The sequence below is a fragment of the Equus caballus genome, chromosome X (assembly GCF_041296265.1).
Source record: "Equus caballus isolate H_3958 breed thoroughbred chromosome X, TB-T2T, whole genome shotgun sequence".
Taxonomy (NCBI): Eukaryota; Metazoa; Chordata; class Mammalia; order Perissodactyla; family Equidae; genus Equus; species Equus caballus.
In genome coordinates, this window is record NC_091715.1 from 62,732,091 (window position 1) to 62,753,582 (window position 21,492).

Sequence of the window (21,492 nt, forward strand, 5' to 3'; positions counted from 1 at the left end):
ATCAGTGGAAAGTTGCTGACTGGGGCTGCTTAAACCTTTGCCAGCATGCAGCCCAGGGTCTGGCCTTGCTTGGGAGTGGGGCTAGATGGCTGGGAGGGCTAGGGGCTGTGAAGGGGGTGGGAGACGGTCAGGGTGGGCCTGGGTCAGGGGTGGAAGCTCCTTTGGCGCGCCCAGGCCCAGGCCGGCCCCCACGTGGCTGGTGTGGCCTGGCTGAGCTGAAGCTGAGCTGGGCTGGGCTGGGCTGGGTTGGGCTGGGCTGGGCGGGGCGAGGCTGGCGGCCGGCAAGGAGGCGGGCGCGAGGGCGGGGAGCGGCGCAGAAGCCCAGCCACATAAAGGAGCGGGTGGCGCGACGGGGGCGGCTCTTTCCTGGGTGGGGTTTGTGAAGTCGTGGTCCGTTAGCAGGAAGCCGAGCAGTCGCCCCGACGCTAGCGAGGGACCCGTTCCGTGTCCCCAGCCCCCGAAGTCCAAGCCGTGTGTACTGCGTGCTCACCGCTGCCCGACAGCAACCAGCCAAACTTCGCCAACTCCACTGCCTTTGCAGCCACCATGCCCAAGACGGTGAGTGCTGGGGGTGGGTGCTGCCGGGCCCGGGGCTTCTAGTTGACCCTTGTAGCCCCTTGCTGATGGCTGGGGGCTTGGCCAGCCACCCGCTGGCTCGGGACGCCGCGCCCTCCGCTGAGGCCTGGTGTGGGGAGGGGCGTGAGTGCAGTACTGGTCTGGCGCTCCCTCGTGGGTGAGGGAGTCTCCGGGTAGAAGTGTGGACGGGGCGGGGCCGGCTTCTTTCTCAAATTCCAGTTCCCTGCGTCTGGGATGCGAGAGTAGGGAAGGCTTCTTCGGGAGCCCGAGCTCTCCTCTTGCCCCTGACGGGTCATGGGCACAGGGCAGAGGACTCTGGTCCGGAGGAGAACACTTCCCCCAGTCCAGGAATTGGCGCCTTTCTGGGGGAAGGCTGTCACTGTCCTGGAGGGGCCATGGGAACCAAGAAGCACGGAGGAGGCAGGGAGCTGCTCAGGGCGGATCCCGCACCCCCACTCACCTTTCCCACAGCCTCCGCAGGCGGCTCCAGCTGTTTCTCACTAGGATAGGAGGAGAAAGTTGTGGAGGGACTCATCCAAGCTGCTTGCTTTAACCAAGGAGTGCTAACATTTCACTAGGCGCCAGACTTAGGAGAGGTCGGCTCTACTTCCTAGGGGAGAAGACTAGTTCCTCCTCTTCACTCACCAAATCCCTGCCCTTCCCATTACTTAATGGCTCTGTGTCTCTTATCCCCGCCGGACTGTTCTGTGATGTGTGGATTCTCTCCTGTGGGGCCACGCCTTTGCAGAGTGGTGGTAGCTTCTAGGATTGGTCTCCACTCCACTGGCTGTTGTGAGAAGAGCAGAAGCCTCCTGGGAGTAGGGCCTAGGAGGGCCGGATGCCCAGGAGGGGGGGACGGGGGAGGGGTGTGCCTGAATAAAGAGCCCTGCTTGCTTTTGTGCAAGTCATGACAAATGGCTGCTGGGGCCCTTCCCTTGCTCCGGAAGGCCTGGTGACCCCTCTGGCTTGAGTCCCTTAAGCCAAGTGGCTTGTTTCGCTGGCCTAGGCTGAGCAGTGCTCCCGACCCTTCTCCCTAGGACTACCTGAGCCTTGTAGAGCTGAGGTAGTGACTAGTAGCCTTGAGAAGGGCTGAGAATCCCTGGAGGAGGGGTGGAGGGCCCAGTTCTTTGGGGGTGTGCTGAGCTTTGGTTGCCACGTTGCTGTATTCCGGCCTTATTGCCAAGTGATTCTTGCCTTTCCTGTCCTTCAGAAACACCAAGTTTTCAACAAGTATATGCTTCTACCATCTCTCTTTTAAATTGCTCAAGGTTTTATGACGTGGGGCTTTTCCACACTTGTCCCTCCCCCTGCCCCCCCCCCCCCCCCCACACACACACAAAGTGAGAGAATGGTTTTGAAAAGAGAGAGGGGAAAAAAAACCCCATGGTCTCTGCTAACACAGAGGATTATAAAGATTCTTCCAGGAGCCTCTCTTTGGGTTTCTCTCTCTGTGGTTGACTCCTTGACTCCTCTTAAGGTGTGGCTTTGCCTAAATAGGTGGGTGGATTTCTGAAAACAGACTCTGCCTCATGACCTCTCTTCTCTAATGGCATCTCTCATCCTCAATTATGAGATATCTCACCTTTAAATGCAACTTGATGGGCCTGGAAGTTGTTCCAAAATTGCCTTAACGATCCCATTTCAGTGAAAAGTAGCAAGAAGACAGCATGATGATCCTTTTCCTGGTTAAGGAAAGAGACTGGAGTAAGAGCTCTTTGAGGTCAGGCCTAGGGTACTGATGGTACCTGAATACTGAAGGTATTTTTTTGCAGATTGACTGAAATTTGAATCAAATTGGAAGGCAAGGGCTGAATTTTGATAGACCAGAAGCTTTGGAGAATTTGCCATGCTGTTTGGCTTAAGGAATGGTCAACTTTTAGGAGAAATAACTGTATCAAGTCTGTTAAGACCATGGAATCTTAACCTGAAAGAGACCTCAGAGACTCTCTAGTACAACTCTCTCTTTTTTTTTAACTAGTGAAGATATTTAGGCCTATAGGAAAGGACCTACCTAAGGACACAGGATGACAGAACCAAGATTGGGGTCCCAGGCTTTTGATGCTCATTCCATTGACCCTCTATTCCGATTCAATGATTGGGTTCTTGAAGTTGAGTCCCCTCTCTTTCCCAAAGCATATTGTACCTTGTTCTCAGGCCTTCCTGGTCCTCAGATAAAAGAAAGTGGATAATTTGGGCAAAGTAACCAACATTGGTATTTGTGTGGTCTCCTGGTGAGAGTTGAGGCTACCTCCTCTCACTTTTCCAACTCCTCAACCCAATGGTGAGGCATCTAGGGGCACACTCTAGTTCACTGCATACCAACTAGTAACTTTGATGAAGGGAGAAAATTCCCTTATTCTTCTCTGCTTTTTCACTAGTGTGCTTTAGGCTATTTCTGGAGTATGACAGATAGGGAAGGGTAGTGGAAGAATCAAATCCGTTCATTCATATGAACCATTTCTGCAGTCTGTCCGGGGTTGGTTTCACTTTTACAATCAATTGTCTCCATTAGTCAGCCCAGCCTCTCTTAAATCTGTTGAAATATGCTCCTTTCCCACCCCCCTCCCCACCAATTCATGGTTTCTGCTTCTAGTTGCCGGTTTCCTGAGTCTGTTTCAGTTGCTAGAATGGAGAAGCTTATTAACTGCCATCTACACTTTCTGATAATGATAAGACAGTTGTTAAAAAAAAATCTTTCCCTCTCCCTACCCTCTTTAACTTTATTTAGATCACAAAGTCTTTGGGGCTCTCTTGGATTCCCTAAAAAGATTGTTTTGAATTTTCAAGGTTTTCTTGGGTTTTTGGTTTGTTAGAGTTGAAAAGGCTCTTCACAACTATCAAGTCCAACCCTTCTCATTGTACAGATGGAGAAACTGAGACCCGCAGATCAGGAGGGACTGACATAGAATGATGCAGCATGTCAGTAGCAAAGCTAGGACTTGAATCTAGGTCTCAGAGGGTCAGTCTTGGTAAAACCTCTTTGGTTTGCTGGGGTTTTAGCCCTGGATCAACAGGTCAGGGGAAAGGTGATCAAGTGGTCATTGGTGAGACCATCCATGTGAGCAAATGTAGAGCCCAGCTCCTTGAGGTATTTGAAGGCTTCTGGGTCTGCATTCAGCTAAACTTTAACAGGGGTTGTGTGGACTGTTTATTTTCCTGCCGTTCCTAGCATTGCTTAAGCCACTCGAGTGGCACTAAAGTGGTACTTGGTAAATAGGAGGAAGAATCTCAGTCTTTTAACCCTTGAACCAGTCCTGCCACAGACTTCAGGGTTGGGCAAGGGGTCAGGAATGGAGGTTATATGAGAGAGGGTGACTCTTTGGATCCTGCATCTCTTCACTTCTTTGGTTCTCCAGTTCACTCTGCCCATTGTGAAAGTGTAAATAATAGAGACAGAATAGAAACCATCTTGAGGATTTCCTTTAAGCTTCTCCTTGAATAGCCCTCTGGGGCTGGTGGGACAGGAGGGCCTTCATGAGACCCTTAAAGGAACCAACTAATCTGTATATCTCTCATGTTAGCTTGGAGAGAGGAAGGTTGCTCTGTGAGTGGGTCACAGAGATGGTGTAGTAGACCACTAGTCTGCTAACTCTTCATTATTCTCTAGCTGCCTATAACAATAGCTTATTTTAAGGGTGTTCCTCCTTTTCTCTCTCTTCCTCCTCTCAGGAGACTGCTTTAGTGAATGATGGAAGTAGAAGGAACATTTAGAGGTCTTCTGGTCTGTCTCCCTGACTTTAAATCCAATTCTTTCTGGATGAGATGAGATGGCAGCTACATTTAATCTGAACTCTGATCTCTTAGTGTTGCTTGGCAACAGTCTGTCTAGGTCCCTTTGTATCTTCCTGGGAGTGCCCCTCATTGAAATTTCTAGACTTAAGGCCCTCAGAGGGGAGACGATCTGGCTACCAACACTACCAGGGTTGGGCTTTTCATGGCTAGAGTGGCTGAAAATTGGTATCATTACAGGTTGGAACTGTCTGTTTCTGATCTTTCAAAGATGGAACTGAGTTTATCATGTACATCTTTCTCAACTCACAATCTTTTCTCCCCGCTGCTTCACCCTACCCTTCTGCCCCAAAAGGAAAAACAGAGTACAAAGGTGCTCTCCACTGGGGCAGTCCATTGGTCAAGGGAAGGAGGTAGTCTTGTCGTGATTGACTGGCTTTGCTGTTCATCCTTCCTCTCATTTCATGCCTGACAGTGCTGAAAAACTTTTCAATTCCAGGTTCTGATTTGTGGTACAAGAACAGTCACTTGGAGGGTTAGCTCAGGACTCCACTGATTTGGAAGGTGGGTGTTGGGAAACGGCAAGTAACTCTGACCTGAAGATTTTTCTTCTTCTCTTTCCCTGTAAGAAGAACATCTTTCCTGTCCTCAATAAAATGATCCAAATGAAGTGCACCTTTATGCAAGTCCTTTCTTCGGGCCCTTAGTCTCTCTGGGTTGTCATCAGGCAACTGTATTAGTACTAGGCACACTCTAGTGACCCTTCCAGCACTGACATTCTTGAGAGATTCCATGGTACAGCCTCAAGCCTCTCATCTGTATGTTTACTCTGTCAGACATTCTTTCCTCAAAATTTGAGTGCCTTCTGTGTAACAGGCTAGGTTGAGTGCTTGGTTATGCTGGGAATACAAAATTGAACACTACTTGCTAAAATGTATCTTCTTGTCCCCCTACACCTCTGGAGTGCTGTTTCTTCCTGGGTACTGAGTTCAGAATGGAGAGTTTCTAGCTTGGGATTTGGTTTGTTTCATTAGTAGCTCTGACAAGAACACAAGCATGATTGTTCCTGGTCATTTCTTCTTGAGTCTATGGAGGGGAAAGGGATATGTCTTCCCTTGCTGAGGAACAAGAAAGAAACCAAATGAGACTATATTGTGTAGGTTGTGGGTTGACTGAAGAGCCTCAGACAAACACTTCATAGGTTTCCCTCTCTTTCTTCTCACCGCCTGCCAGCAGCATAGACCCCCTGTAGTTCTGCCGAAAGGCCAGGAAGCTAGAGATTATGTTTCAGATTTCTTTTTAACCTCATGAGTGTGGTAGTTAGATATATTGGTAGACACTGAGGAGCTGGTAGGCATAAACCACCTCCTAAGGTATCTACCACTGGTGAGCAGAAGGCTAACTGTTGTGGGCTGCAGCATTTCAAATGCATCTGCTTTTAAGATGACCCAGGACTTCCTCAGCCTTAAGCTTCCCTTTAGCTGATCATTCTGGGTGGTCTAGGTTTCTCACAAGAGTGTTTTGAACCACAGAGCAACTGAGCTGGGCTTAAACTTTTTAGTTCAGCGGCTGGCCTGGTGGCGAGGTGGTTGGGTTTGCACACTCTGCTTTGGCGGCCTGGGGTCATGGGTTTGGATCCTGGGCGTGGATGTATACACCACTCATCAAGCCATGCTGTGGAGGCATCCCACATACAAAATAGAGGAAGATTGGCACAGATGTTAGCTCAAGGACAGTCTTCCTCATGCAAAAAGAGGAAGATTGGCAACAGATGTTTGCTCAGAGCCAATCTTCCTCACAAAAGAACAACAACAAACAAAAAAATCTTTTTAGTTCAACCTTTATTCTTTAGATAGGAGCACTAAAGCCTAGAAAAGGGAAGTGATTTGACTGAACTGGTAATAGGGCTGGAACTAAAATCCAACTTGCCTAACCCCCAGTGTAGGAGAGGAACTTTGAATATCTGCTTTCTAAATGGCACTTGCTGCAGGGTACTCATTGTTTTTTCCCTCTGTGCTGGGGGTGACTTGACCGTAGTGTTGTTATGGTCATGGAAAGGGCAAGTCCTTCTAAGTGTGGAGAGCTGGCCTCAGAGCTTGCTTTCTGTGCAGATGGCTCAGACTCTGACCTTGCCTCTGAGGCTCTGTAGCGCTTCTAAGGAAGGTGAGTGTTCTGCTTTGGCTGTGAAGGGTGGTGGAAGGCAGATCATTGCACTGAAGAGAGATAAGGAGAGGAGACCAGCCATGTTCTGCTTGAGATTAGGCCTCACTATCCTAAGAGTCCTTATGGAGTAGAGTTATTTCTTTTTTGTATTCATAGCTAGAGGGGTCAGCCAGCTTGTTCAAGATCACATTAAGTTGGTAATAGTATTGAAAGGAGAACTTGATGTTCCCGATTCCCAAGTTAGTGGCCTCTCACTGGACTTGCCCATCTTGGAACGATGACTCTTTTTACCCAGGGGACAGAGACTTCCAGAGAATTGGCTCTGTGGTGATTACATTAACAATATGGCTGCAGTGGAGTTCCCCTAAATATCTTCTGCTGTAGCAGGTTTCAGTCACTGGGTGCCTTAGTGATTCTGGGGCCTAAGAATGACTTTTTTCTCTTCCTGCTCACCCTGCACCCAAATTACCTGCTCTGTCTTTGCCATTTTAAATTTTGAGCTCTTTGTATTCTGACATAATGCTCCAGCTTGACTTGTTCCTTGAGTTAGGAGAACATTATGTTACTTTCCTTTCCACTTTGCAGAATATATTTGCTGCTGTAGCAAACATTTGAATAAAGACTGGAGTCTCCTGGCCTCAGCCTTCACTACTCACCTCTAGGTGTTGTAGGCCAACCCCGCGGCAGGTAGCTAACCAAAAAAGGACTTTTCAGGCCTTCATAGACGAGGAGTATAGAGTAGTGGTGGGAAAGCACAGACTCTGGAACCAGACTGCTTGTGCTCAAATCCCAGCTTTGTGACCAACTAGTCGTGTAGCCTTGGGCAAGTTACTTCTCTGCTTCATTTTCTTCAACTGTAAAGCAAAGATAATAATAGTACCTATCTCATGGGCTTGTTGTGAGGATTAAATGAGGCAATTTGTGTAAAGTGCTTAGAACTGTGCCTAGCATCTAATAAGTGCTATGCAAATATTAGTTATCATAATTATTTATGGAACTGCAATACGCCCAACCCTGTGCTAGGTAGGATGGGTAAGAAAGAAGGCAGGCAGCTGCATTCTCACCATTTATTGAGTGGTTATTAAGTACTATTTACTTTAAGGGATACAAATAAATGGATGGAGGATACAATTACTGCCTTCATAGATCTCCTGTTTAACTCACTTAAAAACAGTTTGAGAAAAATATGTACTTTACATGGCATTTTCTTTAGATTTTGAGAAGGGGGGTATGAACAGGGCCTTGAAGGATGTATACACTTTCGGGCAGTGGCCATTCTGGGTGGTAGAGCCTTTGGTATATCGTGTAAACCAGGTGGCCCTAGGCCAGTGCTCTTTTGAAAGTGAGTTTGTCTGAAATGAAGGAAGCCCACAGAGTACAGGAGCATAGATGAAGTTGCCCTTTCTGGGGGAAGTTAGAGCCGACAGTCCTGTCTCAACTGGCAAAGCTTCTGAAGGAGTTTGTTGGGGGAGACGGTACCTTGAGTTTTCCAGAATTGGATGAACTAACTAAAACAAATTTTGTTGTCTTTGTTGCCTCAGTAGGTATGTGAGAGAGTCCTTCCTTCATGTTTCCATGGAGTTTGGAGGGTGGGGGTCAGGGTAACAGCCAATTTGGGTGTCATTAGTTAAGTTGTACAAATCTTTGCTATCTTCAAGGGTTTTAAGTGAGCTAAACTCCTCTCCAAACATCCTCACAGGATACTCCTGAGAAATTGACTAACCCACAGAAATTCCCTTGCTGAGAACAAAAGTCAGTTAGCCTCCTCACCTTTGAAATTTTCTTGTCACTAACATGAAAATATCTGAAATATGTAACTGGAATAGAGCAAAGCCCCCGTCTCCAGGTTCCTTACTCTTCTTGGCACCTGGGCCATGGGGTATCTAGCATATTCTTGGTGAGAACATCTGCCATTTTGCTTCAGGGTTATACTACACCTTTCTGCTGGTACTTGGAGAGCTGCTCCAGCAGGGTCTGAGGTGGGCCTGGGGAAAATATAGCCTGGTTGCCTTTCTTTCTGCCATAGCCTGGGCATTTTCTTAAAGTTGGAAGTTTGCCTCCTGGCCTTAGGCCAGTTGCCAGAGGAAACCAATGACTAAAGCCTTCCTCCCTACGACGTCAGCTTCTGGAACTTTTCCTGATGATCCCCTACCAGTCAAGTATGCCTTATTTGGCTGTTTTCTCCCCCCTCAAATGCCCTTCACCACCTCAGCTAGTCCCCTTTTGTCATTTTGTACAGGGAACACCTTCCTCAAGTTTTTATAGTGCCACCTGCAAGCTTTTATTTTCTCCTCGTTTAGGGCATTTTTAGATTAAAGCAGGAGGTGAGGCTCTTTGATGGGAGTGGGGAGGAGTGGGAGAGGAGAGAGGAAGAAGGGAGAGCTCTGGAATGATTGTGATTTCTCCACCCTGCTTTCTTATCTTTCCTTGCCCTCTTGACCCTGCCTGGTCACCCCCTCTAGCTTCTTACCCAGATCTCTGATAGCCTAGGAGTAGTCTTGTTTGGCCTGAAAAGGCTCAGAGTGTGGGGGTGGGGTGCGGTGGGGTGGGGCCGGGCTGGGGCTCTCAGCATCTGAAACTATTCCTTTGGAGTAGGTAAAACCTTCCAGTTAGTAAGTTCTTTGTGTATGCCTTTTTTTATGCCTAGGCTTCTTATTTGGCTTTCCTGAGTGGGCTGGGTCCAGTGTCCCTCTGTTTCCCATCCCGTCCTGAGCTGTCAAACCCTAGGTTAGAAGAGCTGAGCTTTTGACACTTATACCTTGGGACACCTGTCTAGATGGTTTTTAAAAAATGCTGTTTAGTAGAAATGGTACAATGAAAAGAATAGTGGACCAAATCAGGATATCTGGTTTTTAGTCTCTGCCTGTGTGACCTTGGGCAAGTCACTTTTATGGGCCTTAGTTTTTATATCTGTAAAATGAGAACATTGGCTTTTCTTGACATTCTGATTATTTGTGCTCAGTCTTAAAGAAGATAGTAAGGGATTCTTAGAAAGAGTGTAACAGAACAGAGAGCAATGACTATTTGGAGAAATTGTCCTCTCCTCATGGCGTTGGGAGTGTTGGTTTTTTTTGCCCAGCTATCAATGTGTAAGTAGCCCTCTCTATTTCAATGAGCTCTGCTTAGAGGTATTGGATCCACCTACCACAGAGCTTGCTTTGGGCATCCTGGCTTGGAGAGACAATTGTTGACTGAGTGCCTTGGGTGGGGCCTTGGAGTCCAGCCTGCAAACTACCGTTACTGCCTATTTTGGGTCATTGGTGACTCCAGGAAGAATAGAAGACCCTTGAATTGGTCATTGTTCCAGCAGGGAAGGGGAAGACCAAGAAACAAACCAAAACTGAATGCAAATGAGATTTGACTTCCTCTACCCCCTTCCCCCATAACATCCGTCTCCTGAGGGCTATGAAATTGCTTTTGGCCGAGTCTTAAATTGCTATGCTCCCCTTCCCCTTCCTCTTTCTGAGTCACTGATGTCTATGTTGCACTTGGATGGGGAGAACTAGGTGATGTTGTCTTGGGTGGAGTGAAGGGGAGGAATTTCTAGTGAGGGACATTGCCACATGCCTGGGGCTCAGCCTTCAGTTGATCCTGCATTTTGTGAATATGGTTTCTTTTGGTGTTATACCTGTAGATCAAAGGAGAGGGATTTCTGAATTTCCCATGAGGGCCTGATGGGCTGATGGGGCATAAGCAAGTTCCTGGAGATGGTATACCCTTGGCAGGATCTGTGTTCACCCTTCTTCTTCCTCCTTACTGACATTTTGTACAGTGCTTGCTTGTGAATCAAGGATTGTAGGCTGTATCTCAGCCACCTAGGAGTTGGCCATGAACATGATCTTCACCTTCCCAGAGGCCCCTGGAGGGAGAGCAAGATAGAAGTTTTCTTGGCATCTGCCTTCCTTTGGGAACAAGTTCCTGGGGCAGTTTAACCAGAGAAAGCTTAGTTGGATAGAGCTGGGCAATGCTTTTGAGTGGAAGATTCTTCCCCAGCCATGGAGCTGGAATGGCCTCTGGGTCACGAAGAAGCTTGCTCCTGAGAGTAGCGGCCTTGCTGGCAGCCTTTCCTTCCTAGGGGCCTCACGTGGCTTGTTAAGGATTCCATTTATTGGTAGTATATTAGAATGGCTATTGGTGAGGGAGAGTAGGCAAGCAGATGGAGGAGGGAGAAAGGGAGAAGGAAGGAAAGAGGAGTGAAATGGAAGAACAGTGGTTCTTTATTTTTATATTTCCTCTTTTTATAAAACCCAAATGGCATATGACAAAGTTCAGCAAATAGAGGGAAAAATCTCCCATAAACCCACCATTTAACATAGCAATTATTGTCTATGTGTATTTCTTGTCACATCTCATATGTACCTTAATTTTCCATGGTGCAATCAGTGTACGTAAAAAAATCCTAATTCTTTATCCCTACTTAACATGTCACTAAAAACTTAGGTAAATGCTATTTAGTTTCAAAAAATGAACATTTTAATGGCTTTACAAGAATCCATCCAATGGCTGTGTCATAATTTACTTAACCATTCCTCTTTTGGGGGTCGGGGCGCATTTAGATTACTCCCAGCATTTCCCAGTACTTCCAACACTGCAGTGAATGTGAACAAGAAAAAATCTAAACCCCTTAGCATGGTATATAGTGAGAACCCTTTGATACTTGGCTCCATCCTCGCTCCTTCTCCAGACTCAGTTCTCACTTGTCCCCACATGTACGCTATTCTGTAGCTTTGTGGGATCAAGGTTCCCCAAGTAAGGCATACCTTTTATATCCTTCAGCTCTAGTACATGCTTTTTCTTTCAGCTTGAAATGTCAAATGTGTCTTCTTTACCTCCCCCCACTCCATGTCATCTCCACTAGAAGCTTTCTTTAATACTTTCAGGTAGTATTAGTTGTGGCATTTTCTGTGTGCCCTCTGTACTTTGTCAGAATTTCTGTTATGATACTTATCACATCTTATTGCTGCCATCTGAACTCCCAGGCTTTCTCCTTCAGTAAACTTGTAGATATGAAAGTTTCTAACTCCCCCTGCCTCAAGAAGGAGCTGTTGTCTAGGTGGAGGTGGTTAGGAATGGGGAGGCCTTTGAAGAGCGCATAGTCAGTGACCGTGGAGAGGGAGAAGCAGCAGTAATATATTCAAGGGATCCAACAGTGTTAGATGAACACCTGGTAGGACATACTAGGCCCTAGTAATAGAAAAATACATCTTGGAGAAGGGAAGGGTGCGTTAGCATCTATAGGGAGGAGAGACCTGAGAGAAAGTCTTGCTGGCCTTGACCCACCAATACAAGCTTTTTAAATCATTCCAGATCTCAGTTTTCCATCTGTAAAATGGTAAGAGTAATAGGCTCCAACTGGCCCAGCACAGGCCTACTCAACAATGGCCGCAAGTGGCTGGGGAGGGAGGAGCCACTTTCTCCTGGGCTCTTTAGCATCAAATGAATGGCACTAGCGTAGAGGGTTTCCTAACATTCCTTCAGCTGGAGATGGAAGTATTTATAGAAGCTGCAGTAAAACTGAGCACCTTTCAGGCTTTCTGGCCAAAAGTCCACCATGCACTGTTAGAAGGACAAGTCTCTGTGTCCATCACTAACTATATGTTCTTTAAAGGCCTGCCCATCCCACCTGTCTTGGGCAAACAGCTTATGAGGAACCATTCAAGCCAGATTCAAGGTCTTTGGATGGGGATACTCCTCCATCTAGTGTGCTTTTTGTTTTCTCCACATACTACTCATGGCTTCTTGCTGTTGTCCTGGCCATTTGAAAACCCTCAATCCATCCTAGGATTTCATGTTTTATAAAGGAAGCAAATTACCTGAATATGTGGAAGATCTGCTGGTCAACTATAAAGTAACAAGGGGAAGGGACTTGCTCAAAGTCATGAGTCAGGGGCAGAAGCATGAGTTGAAGCCAAAACTCTTCCGGAGTGTGTTATTTCCATTCTATCACCCTAGCCCACTAAGCACGTAAGCTTCGTGAGAATAGGAACAGTTTCCCTCTACCCATTGTATCCCCCATACCTAGCATAGTGCCTGGCATAGAGGAGGTGCTCAACAAATATTTGTTGAATAGGTACATTGACAGCTACTATTGTCAAGTGGGAATTGTCTTCAATAGACTTCCTTGGCTATGTCCACTAGAAGCCAAACAACAATTCTAGTGGCCCACTGGAAATTATGTATTGTGGACCCAGCTGGGCCCTGGCAGAATGGAGCTGAGTAGTGCCAAGGAATGGGGAGGAATTGTCCTTCTTGTGCACCTTGGAGAGCCTGTTTAGCTGTGGGTGGCCAGCTTGTTCACAGCCAATTTCTACTCTCTTTTCCCATATCTTCATATAATATGGCAATGTTCATGCTGAGGGGGAATATTCGAATCAGAGTTTTTAGTGGATTCTAACAGGCAGCCTTGCAAGCATTTCTATCTGGCTTTGAAGCAATCTGGAGTTTGACCCTATAGTACATATTTGAAGCATTGCCTAGTCTTTTAAGTTTTTTGTATGTACGTTGCTCATTGTGGCATGGCCAGCAGGCAGGACTGCATTGTGTAATATAATCTTGAGAGGTTTGTGCTCCTGAGGTTTAGGCATTGAGTTGGCTCTTGTGCTCAGGGATGGGCAGAGTCAGGCAGAGATCAGAGAGGACAGCAGGGAAGTCCTGTAGAACATCATGTCAGGGCACTCAGCAGTTGTGTTCTCCTGCTGTTGGCATCACCACCACCACCATCACCCAGGCTGCCTTAGGGCCCAGAGCTACATATCTTTGTAGATTTGGGCATATTTTAGTCAAGGTAGGCTAATTTCGGGAGCAATAGGAGGTACCCTTCCTCTCACCCATTCCAGAGAGAGGGGTGTGGCTCGCATTTGAGAGATATAGGTTTAGGCCTACTAGTTAGGGTTGAGTGCCCTAAAATAGTGAGAACCTCCGAAGGTCATGTTGTCTTTAAAGGTCTTTTTCCATCTGTTCTTATAGTGCTGAGCTAGACACTGTACAAGGAATGTTAACAGACACATTCTATGCTGTTTGGTAGAGCAAACTTAAATAAGGACAGACTTTACTTATTTTACAATTTTTGGTTTGTGTTTTTTTATTATGAAACTGATACATATTTGCTGTAAGAAATGAAATGACACTGAGAAATATAAAATCCCCTGTCTTCTGCCCCGACTCTATTCTCTGAGGGAACCGCTATTAACCAGTTAGTTATGTGAACTAAGACTTTTTAATGCATTTAGACTTATGTAACTTTAAACACACACATAACACAAATCCATACTGTTCTGCAACTTGTTGTTTTTTAACTATGTGATGGCCATATTTTCCTGTTGATTTTAATGTCTGTATGGGCTCATTAATAAGCAAATTATCAAATGAGTGGAACACTTAAAATCTACACAAATGAAAAGTCCTATATTCTTTTCTGAGTGGAAAATAAAAAGCACATTGTAAAAGGGCTTGCCTGCCTGAGAGAGAAGGCTTTCTGGAGAGGGTGGGAGTGGTGGACCCTTCTGTTGGGATGAAGGATAGGATAATGAAAGCTGCTCCCCTTTTCAAGCTCAGTAGGCCCTACACCAAGAGATTGCTGTGATTTCACCTGTGCCTAAATGACCTTAGTGGAGTAATTGGCGGTAGGGTAAACCACTTTCCTGTGCTTAATGTGGCCCCCTCCCTCTTCTGTGGTTTTGCCTGTGTGGGGTAGTTTGATTCCAAACGGTACCTAACTGAGAACCCTGTTCCTCAGAAGACCTCTGGCTACCATAGCTATCTGCGGTTAAGGAAAGAAGTTGTGTAAGTGTATGTGTGTGCGTGTGTGTTAGTGCTGGTGGGCACATGCCTTTTCAGTCTTCCCCAGAGAAAAGCAGTGAAGCTGGATTAGAATCCCCCCTTCATACTTACCAGGGATCTTGTCCAGGTTGCAGGAAAGTGGAATCTTGCAGAGAGCTCAGATGTGGCTGAGCCATCCAGCTGAAGAGTTGAGGAAGATAGTGATTTGTGGAATGCAAATAAATAAATAATGTATTTTGGAAACAAATTCTAGCCCAGTGGCTGCTTCTGGTCTTAGAAGGTTGCTAGCTTGCGATATTGATCATGTTGAAGGAGACAGGCCAGGCAAGAAGAAGCAGAATTACCAGAAATGCAGGCTCTCTTCTCCCCACTCATGGCATGCCCTGCCCTTCTCTTGTCTTCTTAGTTCCCAGACTTTCACAGTGGGTGAAGCAGAGTTTCTGGAGCCTCTTCCACCAAAGATTGCCCTTGGCTAGGCCAGACCTATAGGCCACTGCAGGCATTATTGTCTTCCCCTTTAGACAAACAGGAAGCTGCCTGCAGATTCTGAGTGATTGGAGCTTTCTGAATCCTTGTGGGGCAGGGAGAGCAAAGCTCTGAGGTCAGACTCCAGAAAAAGAAAGGAAAGGACATTTTAAAGAATTTTTTGGCTACTTGAGAAGGCTTGGATCCAAAGTATCTCCAGGCTTTTATTGTAGGTCAGGCTTGTAGGAAGATGTGTGTTTCAACACTTATTGGCTGTGTGACCTTGGGGAAGTACTTTAATCTCCCTGAGCCTCCCATTCTTCATTGGTAAAGTGGAGAGGATAATGCTAGCTTTATTAGCTAGAATTGATGGGAAACTTGGATAAGATAACATTGGAAAACCGTCTAATATTAGTTCTGTAGAAAATCAAGCATACAGGATTCAAGTCCTCAGAGAAGCTTAAATCATGTTTTAACAGCCTCTGTTGACAAAGGCAGTAGTGTGTGTCAGTGGATGAAAGACTTTCACCTCACCATTAAGAATGGTTATGAGCTTTAAAAGGGTAAGCCTCAGTTATCAGGAAAAGTTCACTTCTGTGTAACAGCTCATATATAGACCATTTGGGACCAATGATTCGTTGCCATATAATCAGCTCTCAACTATCCATAACAAAAGTTTCTTCTCCTAGCTACCTGTGGACTGCCTGTCCTGAGCCATGTGAGCCCAGGGAGTGTAAACTCCCTTGGCTTTTCTGATAATCCAAACAAGATGTAATTAGTTAGGTAAATATTTCTAAAAAACTCCCAAAGTAAAGTGGTTAGATTGGTACTGCTGAGTTATCCATAGTGTATTACTCTTATGTTGATATAGATAACTGACCTTAACCACAAGGAAAATGGTGAAGTTTGGCCTCTGGAGCTAGAAAAGTGATGGGCTTCTACTTCCCAGGTCATTTATGCCCTCACTGACCGTCCCTCCAGGCTGTGAACTCAGGTAGGGGTGAAAAATTTATGAGTCTCGGATTGGGAGGGAGGCAGTCCTTCAAAGAGTGGAGGTAGAAAAGACCATGTATAAGATTACCCTACATGGACTGTTATTCCAGGAAGGGTTTGAACAGTTCTCCCTTCCCCTCACTCCACTGGGATTCAGCCTTTGAAGAAAGAGCCAAGACTGAATAAATCTTGAAAGAGCTATTAGAGACCTCTCTGGGCAAGTTCCTCTGGAACTTCTAGCTTTTGATCAGCCCAGAAAAGGGAATACTAGGGTTAGGAAGCTGAGAGTTTCCTATAAGTTTAGGGGTAGCTGCCTGTTTTCCAAGTAGTTCCCTGTTTAAAACAGCCTTGTCTGATGTGAATTAAAGGAATTCCTTTATAGGTTGGCTGGCATTGCCATGCAGTTATTTTCCAATGTTCCTAGCTTTTTGCACCCCACATCTGGACAAAAAAAAAAAAAGGTCCCCGACACAAATACTGATAATTCTCTACATTTATGATATGCATGATAATTTTCAAAGTCCTTTTTACCATATTATTATGTCATTTGATATTCATTAACTCTCTCCAGTTAACAGGTTAGGAATTATTATCCCCATTTTTTCATATGGGGAAACTGAGGCTCAAAGAGGTTAAGTGACTCTGCAAAAATTACTCAGCTAATGAATAAGGGAGACAGGACTTGAGTGGGAGAGAAGACTTTGGTTTTAGACTCTGCATAGGGTGGGGTATGCAAAGGGGAGACAAGTATTGTTTCATAAAGGCCTGGACTTAAGCTCTAGTCATGGTTAGGCCAGAATTCTGAGGCTATAAAGGAAGTTTCAGCTTTAAACATCAGGTCCTTCCCCTGGTCCAATGGTTGCCCAACCTCCCTTCAGTCTCTTCTAAAATATCATGTGTCAAGAATAAGGTTTAGAGAGAATTCTAGTAGTTTGGGGTCTATGTTGGAACGTCCGCCTGTCATGTTGTTTGTGTTGTGCCTGCTTGGGACCTGGCTTGACTCTTGTTCTGCAGCTGGCTTCCTGTGTAACCCTTCTTGCTAGTGTCAGACTACTGCCTTCAAGACTAGTTGAGCTTCCCACCTGGTTGAGCCAATAACTTACTTGGCTTTGCCTTGCTCCTGGACACATAGGTGTTTCTTGTTAGGAAGTAAGAATTGTTTGGGGAATGCTTAGACCTAGCTAATAACATAGGGTCTTGTTTGTACCTTGGCAGGAGCATGAACATTGGTCCAACTTGTTGTTGAATGGAGGAGGTATTGGGGAAAAGAACACTCTTCTGGACTTGAAGAGAGCTGGAGTTTAGTCTGGGCTCTGCTAGCGTCCCAGGGCAAACTTGGCCAAGCTCTTGCCCCTTTGGAGGTGGTAGTCTGTTGTACAAGGGGTTGGTTTGGCTAATCTATGAGAGTCATTTCTGCTCTGAAAATCTGTCATTTATTCAGAAATGTTACATTCCCCAAACAGTGAAAGCTGGTCTGCTGCGCCTTGGGTAAGGGGATGGTGGCACACATCTCAGAAATGTTCTCAATTCTGTGGGTAACTGGACCAAATGGCAATTCTGTTAGCCCTGAGAGGTTGAGAGTGGTCAGATATGCCTGGCTTTTGGAGGGGAGACCTTCACAGAAGGGCCTTTGGAATGTTGAGGAGCGTAACTGGGTAGAGGGGTAGGCAGGTGAGGGTGGCAAGCGTCAGTCCAGGCCTGATTTGGGTGAGGAGGGAAGAGATGCTCTGGAAAGGTAGTTCTTGGGGAAGAAAGGTTATAAGATGACATCATGATGTAGATGGTTTAGTGTAGTCTCCGGCCAGATAGTCCCTGGTCGTAAGTAATTGGTAACCTCTCAGGAATGTGACACCATCACATGAGAATGTGTCATTAGAGCAGCCAAAGGCTGTGGAAGCAGGAAAAGCAGCTCTCCCTTGTCACCATCTCCTCTAAGTAGGGTGTGAGGTCCTTAAAGTTGGGCCATTGAGACCAGACAGGGCAAATGGAAAAACCCAGTGCATAATGGCAGATATGCCTGGTCCTTTAGAAGAAGGAAAAGTCATAATGCTTGCTTGATGTCAAAGCATGTGAGATTGAATTTACTAGTGCAGATACATTTTAATTTTTTTTCTTGTAGTTTTCAAGCAAGGTTGGGAAAAGGGGGAAGTTTGAACTCATGATCCTAGTGGCCCTAGCGGTCAGAATGAAGGTGGAATTTAACTGTTAGAGCTGCCCTTCTTAAGGTAGAGGGCTGAGTTTTGCATGGGGCCAGCTAGGCTCCTTGCTTTCTCATCCACTGGGGAAGTCCAGCTTGCCTATGCAATTGGTCTTGGCCAGCTTGTGGAAGCACGTGTAGACTGATTAATTGCTCTGGCTTAGGGCTTTGGGCATCAGTATTTTTTTTTAAGATTTTATTTTTCCTTTTTCTCCCCAAAGCCCCCCAGTACATAGTTGTGTATTTTTAGTTGTGGGTCCTTCTAGTTGTGGCATGTGGGACGCCGCCTCAGCATGGCTTGATGAGCGGCCCTGTGTCCGCACCCAGTTTTCAAACTGGTGAAACCCTGGGCTCCCGAAGCGGAGCACGCGAACTTAACCACTTGGCCATGGGGCCGGCCCCAAGCACCAGCATTTTTTAAGAGCTCCCCTTGGATATTCTAATGTTGGGCCAGGGTAGATAACTACATCCCCTAATCGAAGCCTCTCCATGTTACATTTGTGAAAACTGAGCCTGGGAAAGGGGAGACCTAGCCAATGCCCGTACAGCATGGATACAGCTGAGCTGATCTGAGACTTTGTCCAGGGCTCTTCCCACTCCACTCTCGTAGCTGGAGGTGAATGTGGCCGTGACAGCTCAGTTTGGTAGGCTCTAAATTTGGTTATTGGGCCTGGATGAGATGGGAGTTATGCGCTTCCCCTCCTACAAGTGTTGGTGGAAGGAATGGGGTTCAGATTAACTAACTGGACCCAAAGGAGGTAAGCAGCTCTCTTCAGAGCATGAGTTGACTGGACCTGTACAGGCCAATGGTGGCAGAGGAGAAAGGATAGGATAGAATGGGAAGTGAGTAATGTTGTGGGCACCAAGGCATTCAGTTAGTGGGAACGTTATAGGGAGTTGGTGAGTAAGAGCCTAAGGACCATGTGACCTCATTCCTCAGCTCCATATAGAACTGCTTAGCTAGGGCCCTCCTCTGTGTCCAAGGCAAGATGCTTTGGAACTGAAGATTGCTTGTTCTCTGCTTCTTGCTTCAGCTGGGTGGCCTTTACACCTGACTGGGCCCCAGCCCCTGCTGCTCCTGTACCTTCAGAGTTCACCAAGCTCTCTCACAAGCCCTGGCACCATATCACAGTGTAGTCTTTGTTTATTTTCACATGGTTTTGTGTGTGGTACTTCAATTAGAGAATAAGCTCCTTCTATGGTACCAAAGGGAACTTTGTTCCAAGTTCTCCTAGGAGCACAACAAGGTGCTTAATGTGGAGAACTGGGCAGCACCAAGAGGACATCTTAGTTTCTTTTCTCACACCAGCCTCCAAAGGAACTTTTTATTTGGGGAGAAAGGTGACTGGAAGCTTTAGGGTGGCTATAGACCACACTGCATTCTGTGGGACCTGATAATTATATCTTTTCACTTCTAGGTGGGGAACCCTTTAAGTAAGAGCTTATCATAATCTGTGTGTTCTCAGTGCCCGTTACCCTGCCCTACACTTTGCAAGTGCTCAATAACTGCTGAATTGGTTTGAAGGCATTTCTTCTTCTGTTCACTCCCTGGAGTCAGACTAGATTCCCTAGAAGCCTTCGATCTCCTGGGGGAAGAATCTGGAAACTAATGGGGAGGAAAGGGCTGCATTTGAACCTTGGCTGTCGGTGGCACCCCTTGTATCCAGAAGCCCACAGTTCTGAGTAGTAGTTGACATTTAGGGTACACATGCTTTCACACATATATGTTTTTCTTTTCTTTCTTTTTTTCTATAGAAGGGACAAGTGTGAGGTGCCAGGGCATGAAGTGGGGGGTTAGATGGTGAGCACTCCTGAATGCCCGCTCTTCTCACCACTCCCTTGTGAGAGTAGTTCTAACTGGACCTGGAGGATCCTAAACCTAGTCCAGAGGAGAAAGGCTCATGTACAGTCTTGGCCACTGACGGAGTTCTTTAGCCTTGGAGCTTTTTGGTTGGCATTAGTTTCATTCTTAGCTCCCTCTCCCACTGAGTTTGCAATCTCCAACTTTATTTTCTTTTATTTTCCAAACTTTTTCTAAGGGGATAGATAAGGGCTGTTTCTTGAGCCCTTAATAGGCCAGCTGGGAAGGGCCCCTTCTTACTTCTTCATGCATGCCCCTTGCTCTTCAAGGCCAGAGGTTTGAGCCAGAAGCCTAGGGGCCAGGCAATCTATAGCTCAGCCCCTGACCTGGGGCCTGCTAGATCAACTTGATCCAGGGCCTTTCCAGTATATGAATGAACCTTTGTGAAAGATGGATAGTGGTCCAAACTTATTGCCTATTTTTTTTTCCCAATGCCCTTACTTGGGAAGGGAATAGGCTACTGTGTATGATTGTCTGGGCCAGTTATCTTTGGCTAACTTTCAGATAAGACCATTGCTGTGCATCTTCTATGGAAAGTAGAATGTGAAGAGAGCTGTTAGTCCAGGTTTGAGGGCTTGCAGATAGTGTAATTACTAGCCTGACAGTTTGGTCTGGTCTAGAAATTGGTAGACTTGCCTGTGAGGTCTGTTTTTGTATGTATTGTAAGAATAGGTTTGACATTTTAAAAAGCATTGTTAAAATGAAAAAAAGAGGAATATGCAACAGAGACTATATGTGGCCCACAGAAATAGTTTGCCAACCCCTGGTAGTCTATGCTTTTTATGTTGTTAGTGCTATCGAGTTGATTCTGACTCCTAGCTACCCTGTGTATAGCAGAGTGGAACCCTGCCTGGTCTTTTTGCACCATCATCTCACCTTCTGGCACTATATCAGACAATGCTCCACTGCTGTTCATAGGATTTCCATGGCCAATTTTTTCAGAAGTGGGTGGCCAGGTCCTCCTTTCTCGTCTGTCTTAGTCTGGAAGCTCTGCTGAAACCTGTCCACCATGGGTGACCCTGCTGGTATTTGAAATACCCGTGGCATAGCTTTCAGCATCACAGCAACACACAGCCACCACGGTATGACAACCAACAGATGGATGGTATGCTTGCCTGACCAAGAAATGGATTTGGGCTGTAGCACTGAGAGCGCCGAATCTTAACCACTAGATCACTAGGGCTGGCTAATCCATGCTTTATACTATCAATTCATTGTATGCCAATTTGTTATAAACTCATGACTCCTTTATAGTCACCTCTTTCCTGAGCCAAGCACATGGTAGGCCTTTGAATCCTGGTTTATGATTGGGCTGCTTGTAGCCAGCCCTTCCATGTTGGTTACTAACTAACCAGACCACTCTGTTTCTTTCTGGCGTACACTTGGGCTTACAGTCACCAGGGGTTAGAATTAAAATTGTATCCTTCTTGGAGTGGAAAGAACCTGATAGATGATGCTTTCCTGCACCTCACTGTTCCTATGTAAGACAGTTTTACATCCCAGATGGCCACAAATCTGTTAAGTACTCAGCTGCTGTTGGTAGTAATTAGGGAGATTTGAAAACAAAAACACAGAAGTCCAAAGCTGTACTCAACAGGGAATTCCGGAGTTGGGGCTAGCTCTCCCTGTTCCTTCCCCCACACTTCATCCCTGGCTTTGTTTAGCCTCCTAAAATCAGGCCTGGCTTTTTGAGAAGCTGCCTCTTTTGTGTTCTTGAGAGACCATGCCT

At 46.1% G+C, this 21,492-nt stretch overlaps 1 protein-coding gene across 1 annotated transcript in view; it reads left to right on the top strand.

The window, feature by feature from the left end:
* Positions 1–248: 248 nt before the first annotated feature.
* MSN (moesin) overlaps positions 249–21,492 on the top strand; it is a 62,078-nt gene continuing 40,834 nt past the window's right edge. The window contains exon 1 of the mRNA XM_001504861.5: positions 249–558. Coding sequence (XP_001504911.1) covers positions 547–558 — 12 coding nt within the window. The 5' untranslated portion in view covers positions 249–546. The remainder of the gene's footprint in view (positions 559–21,492) is intronic.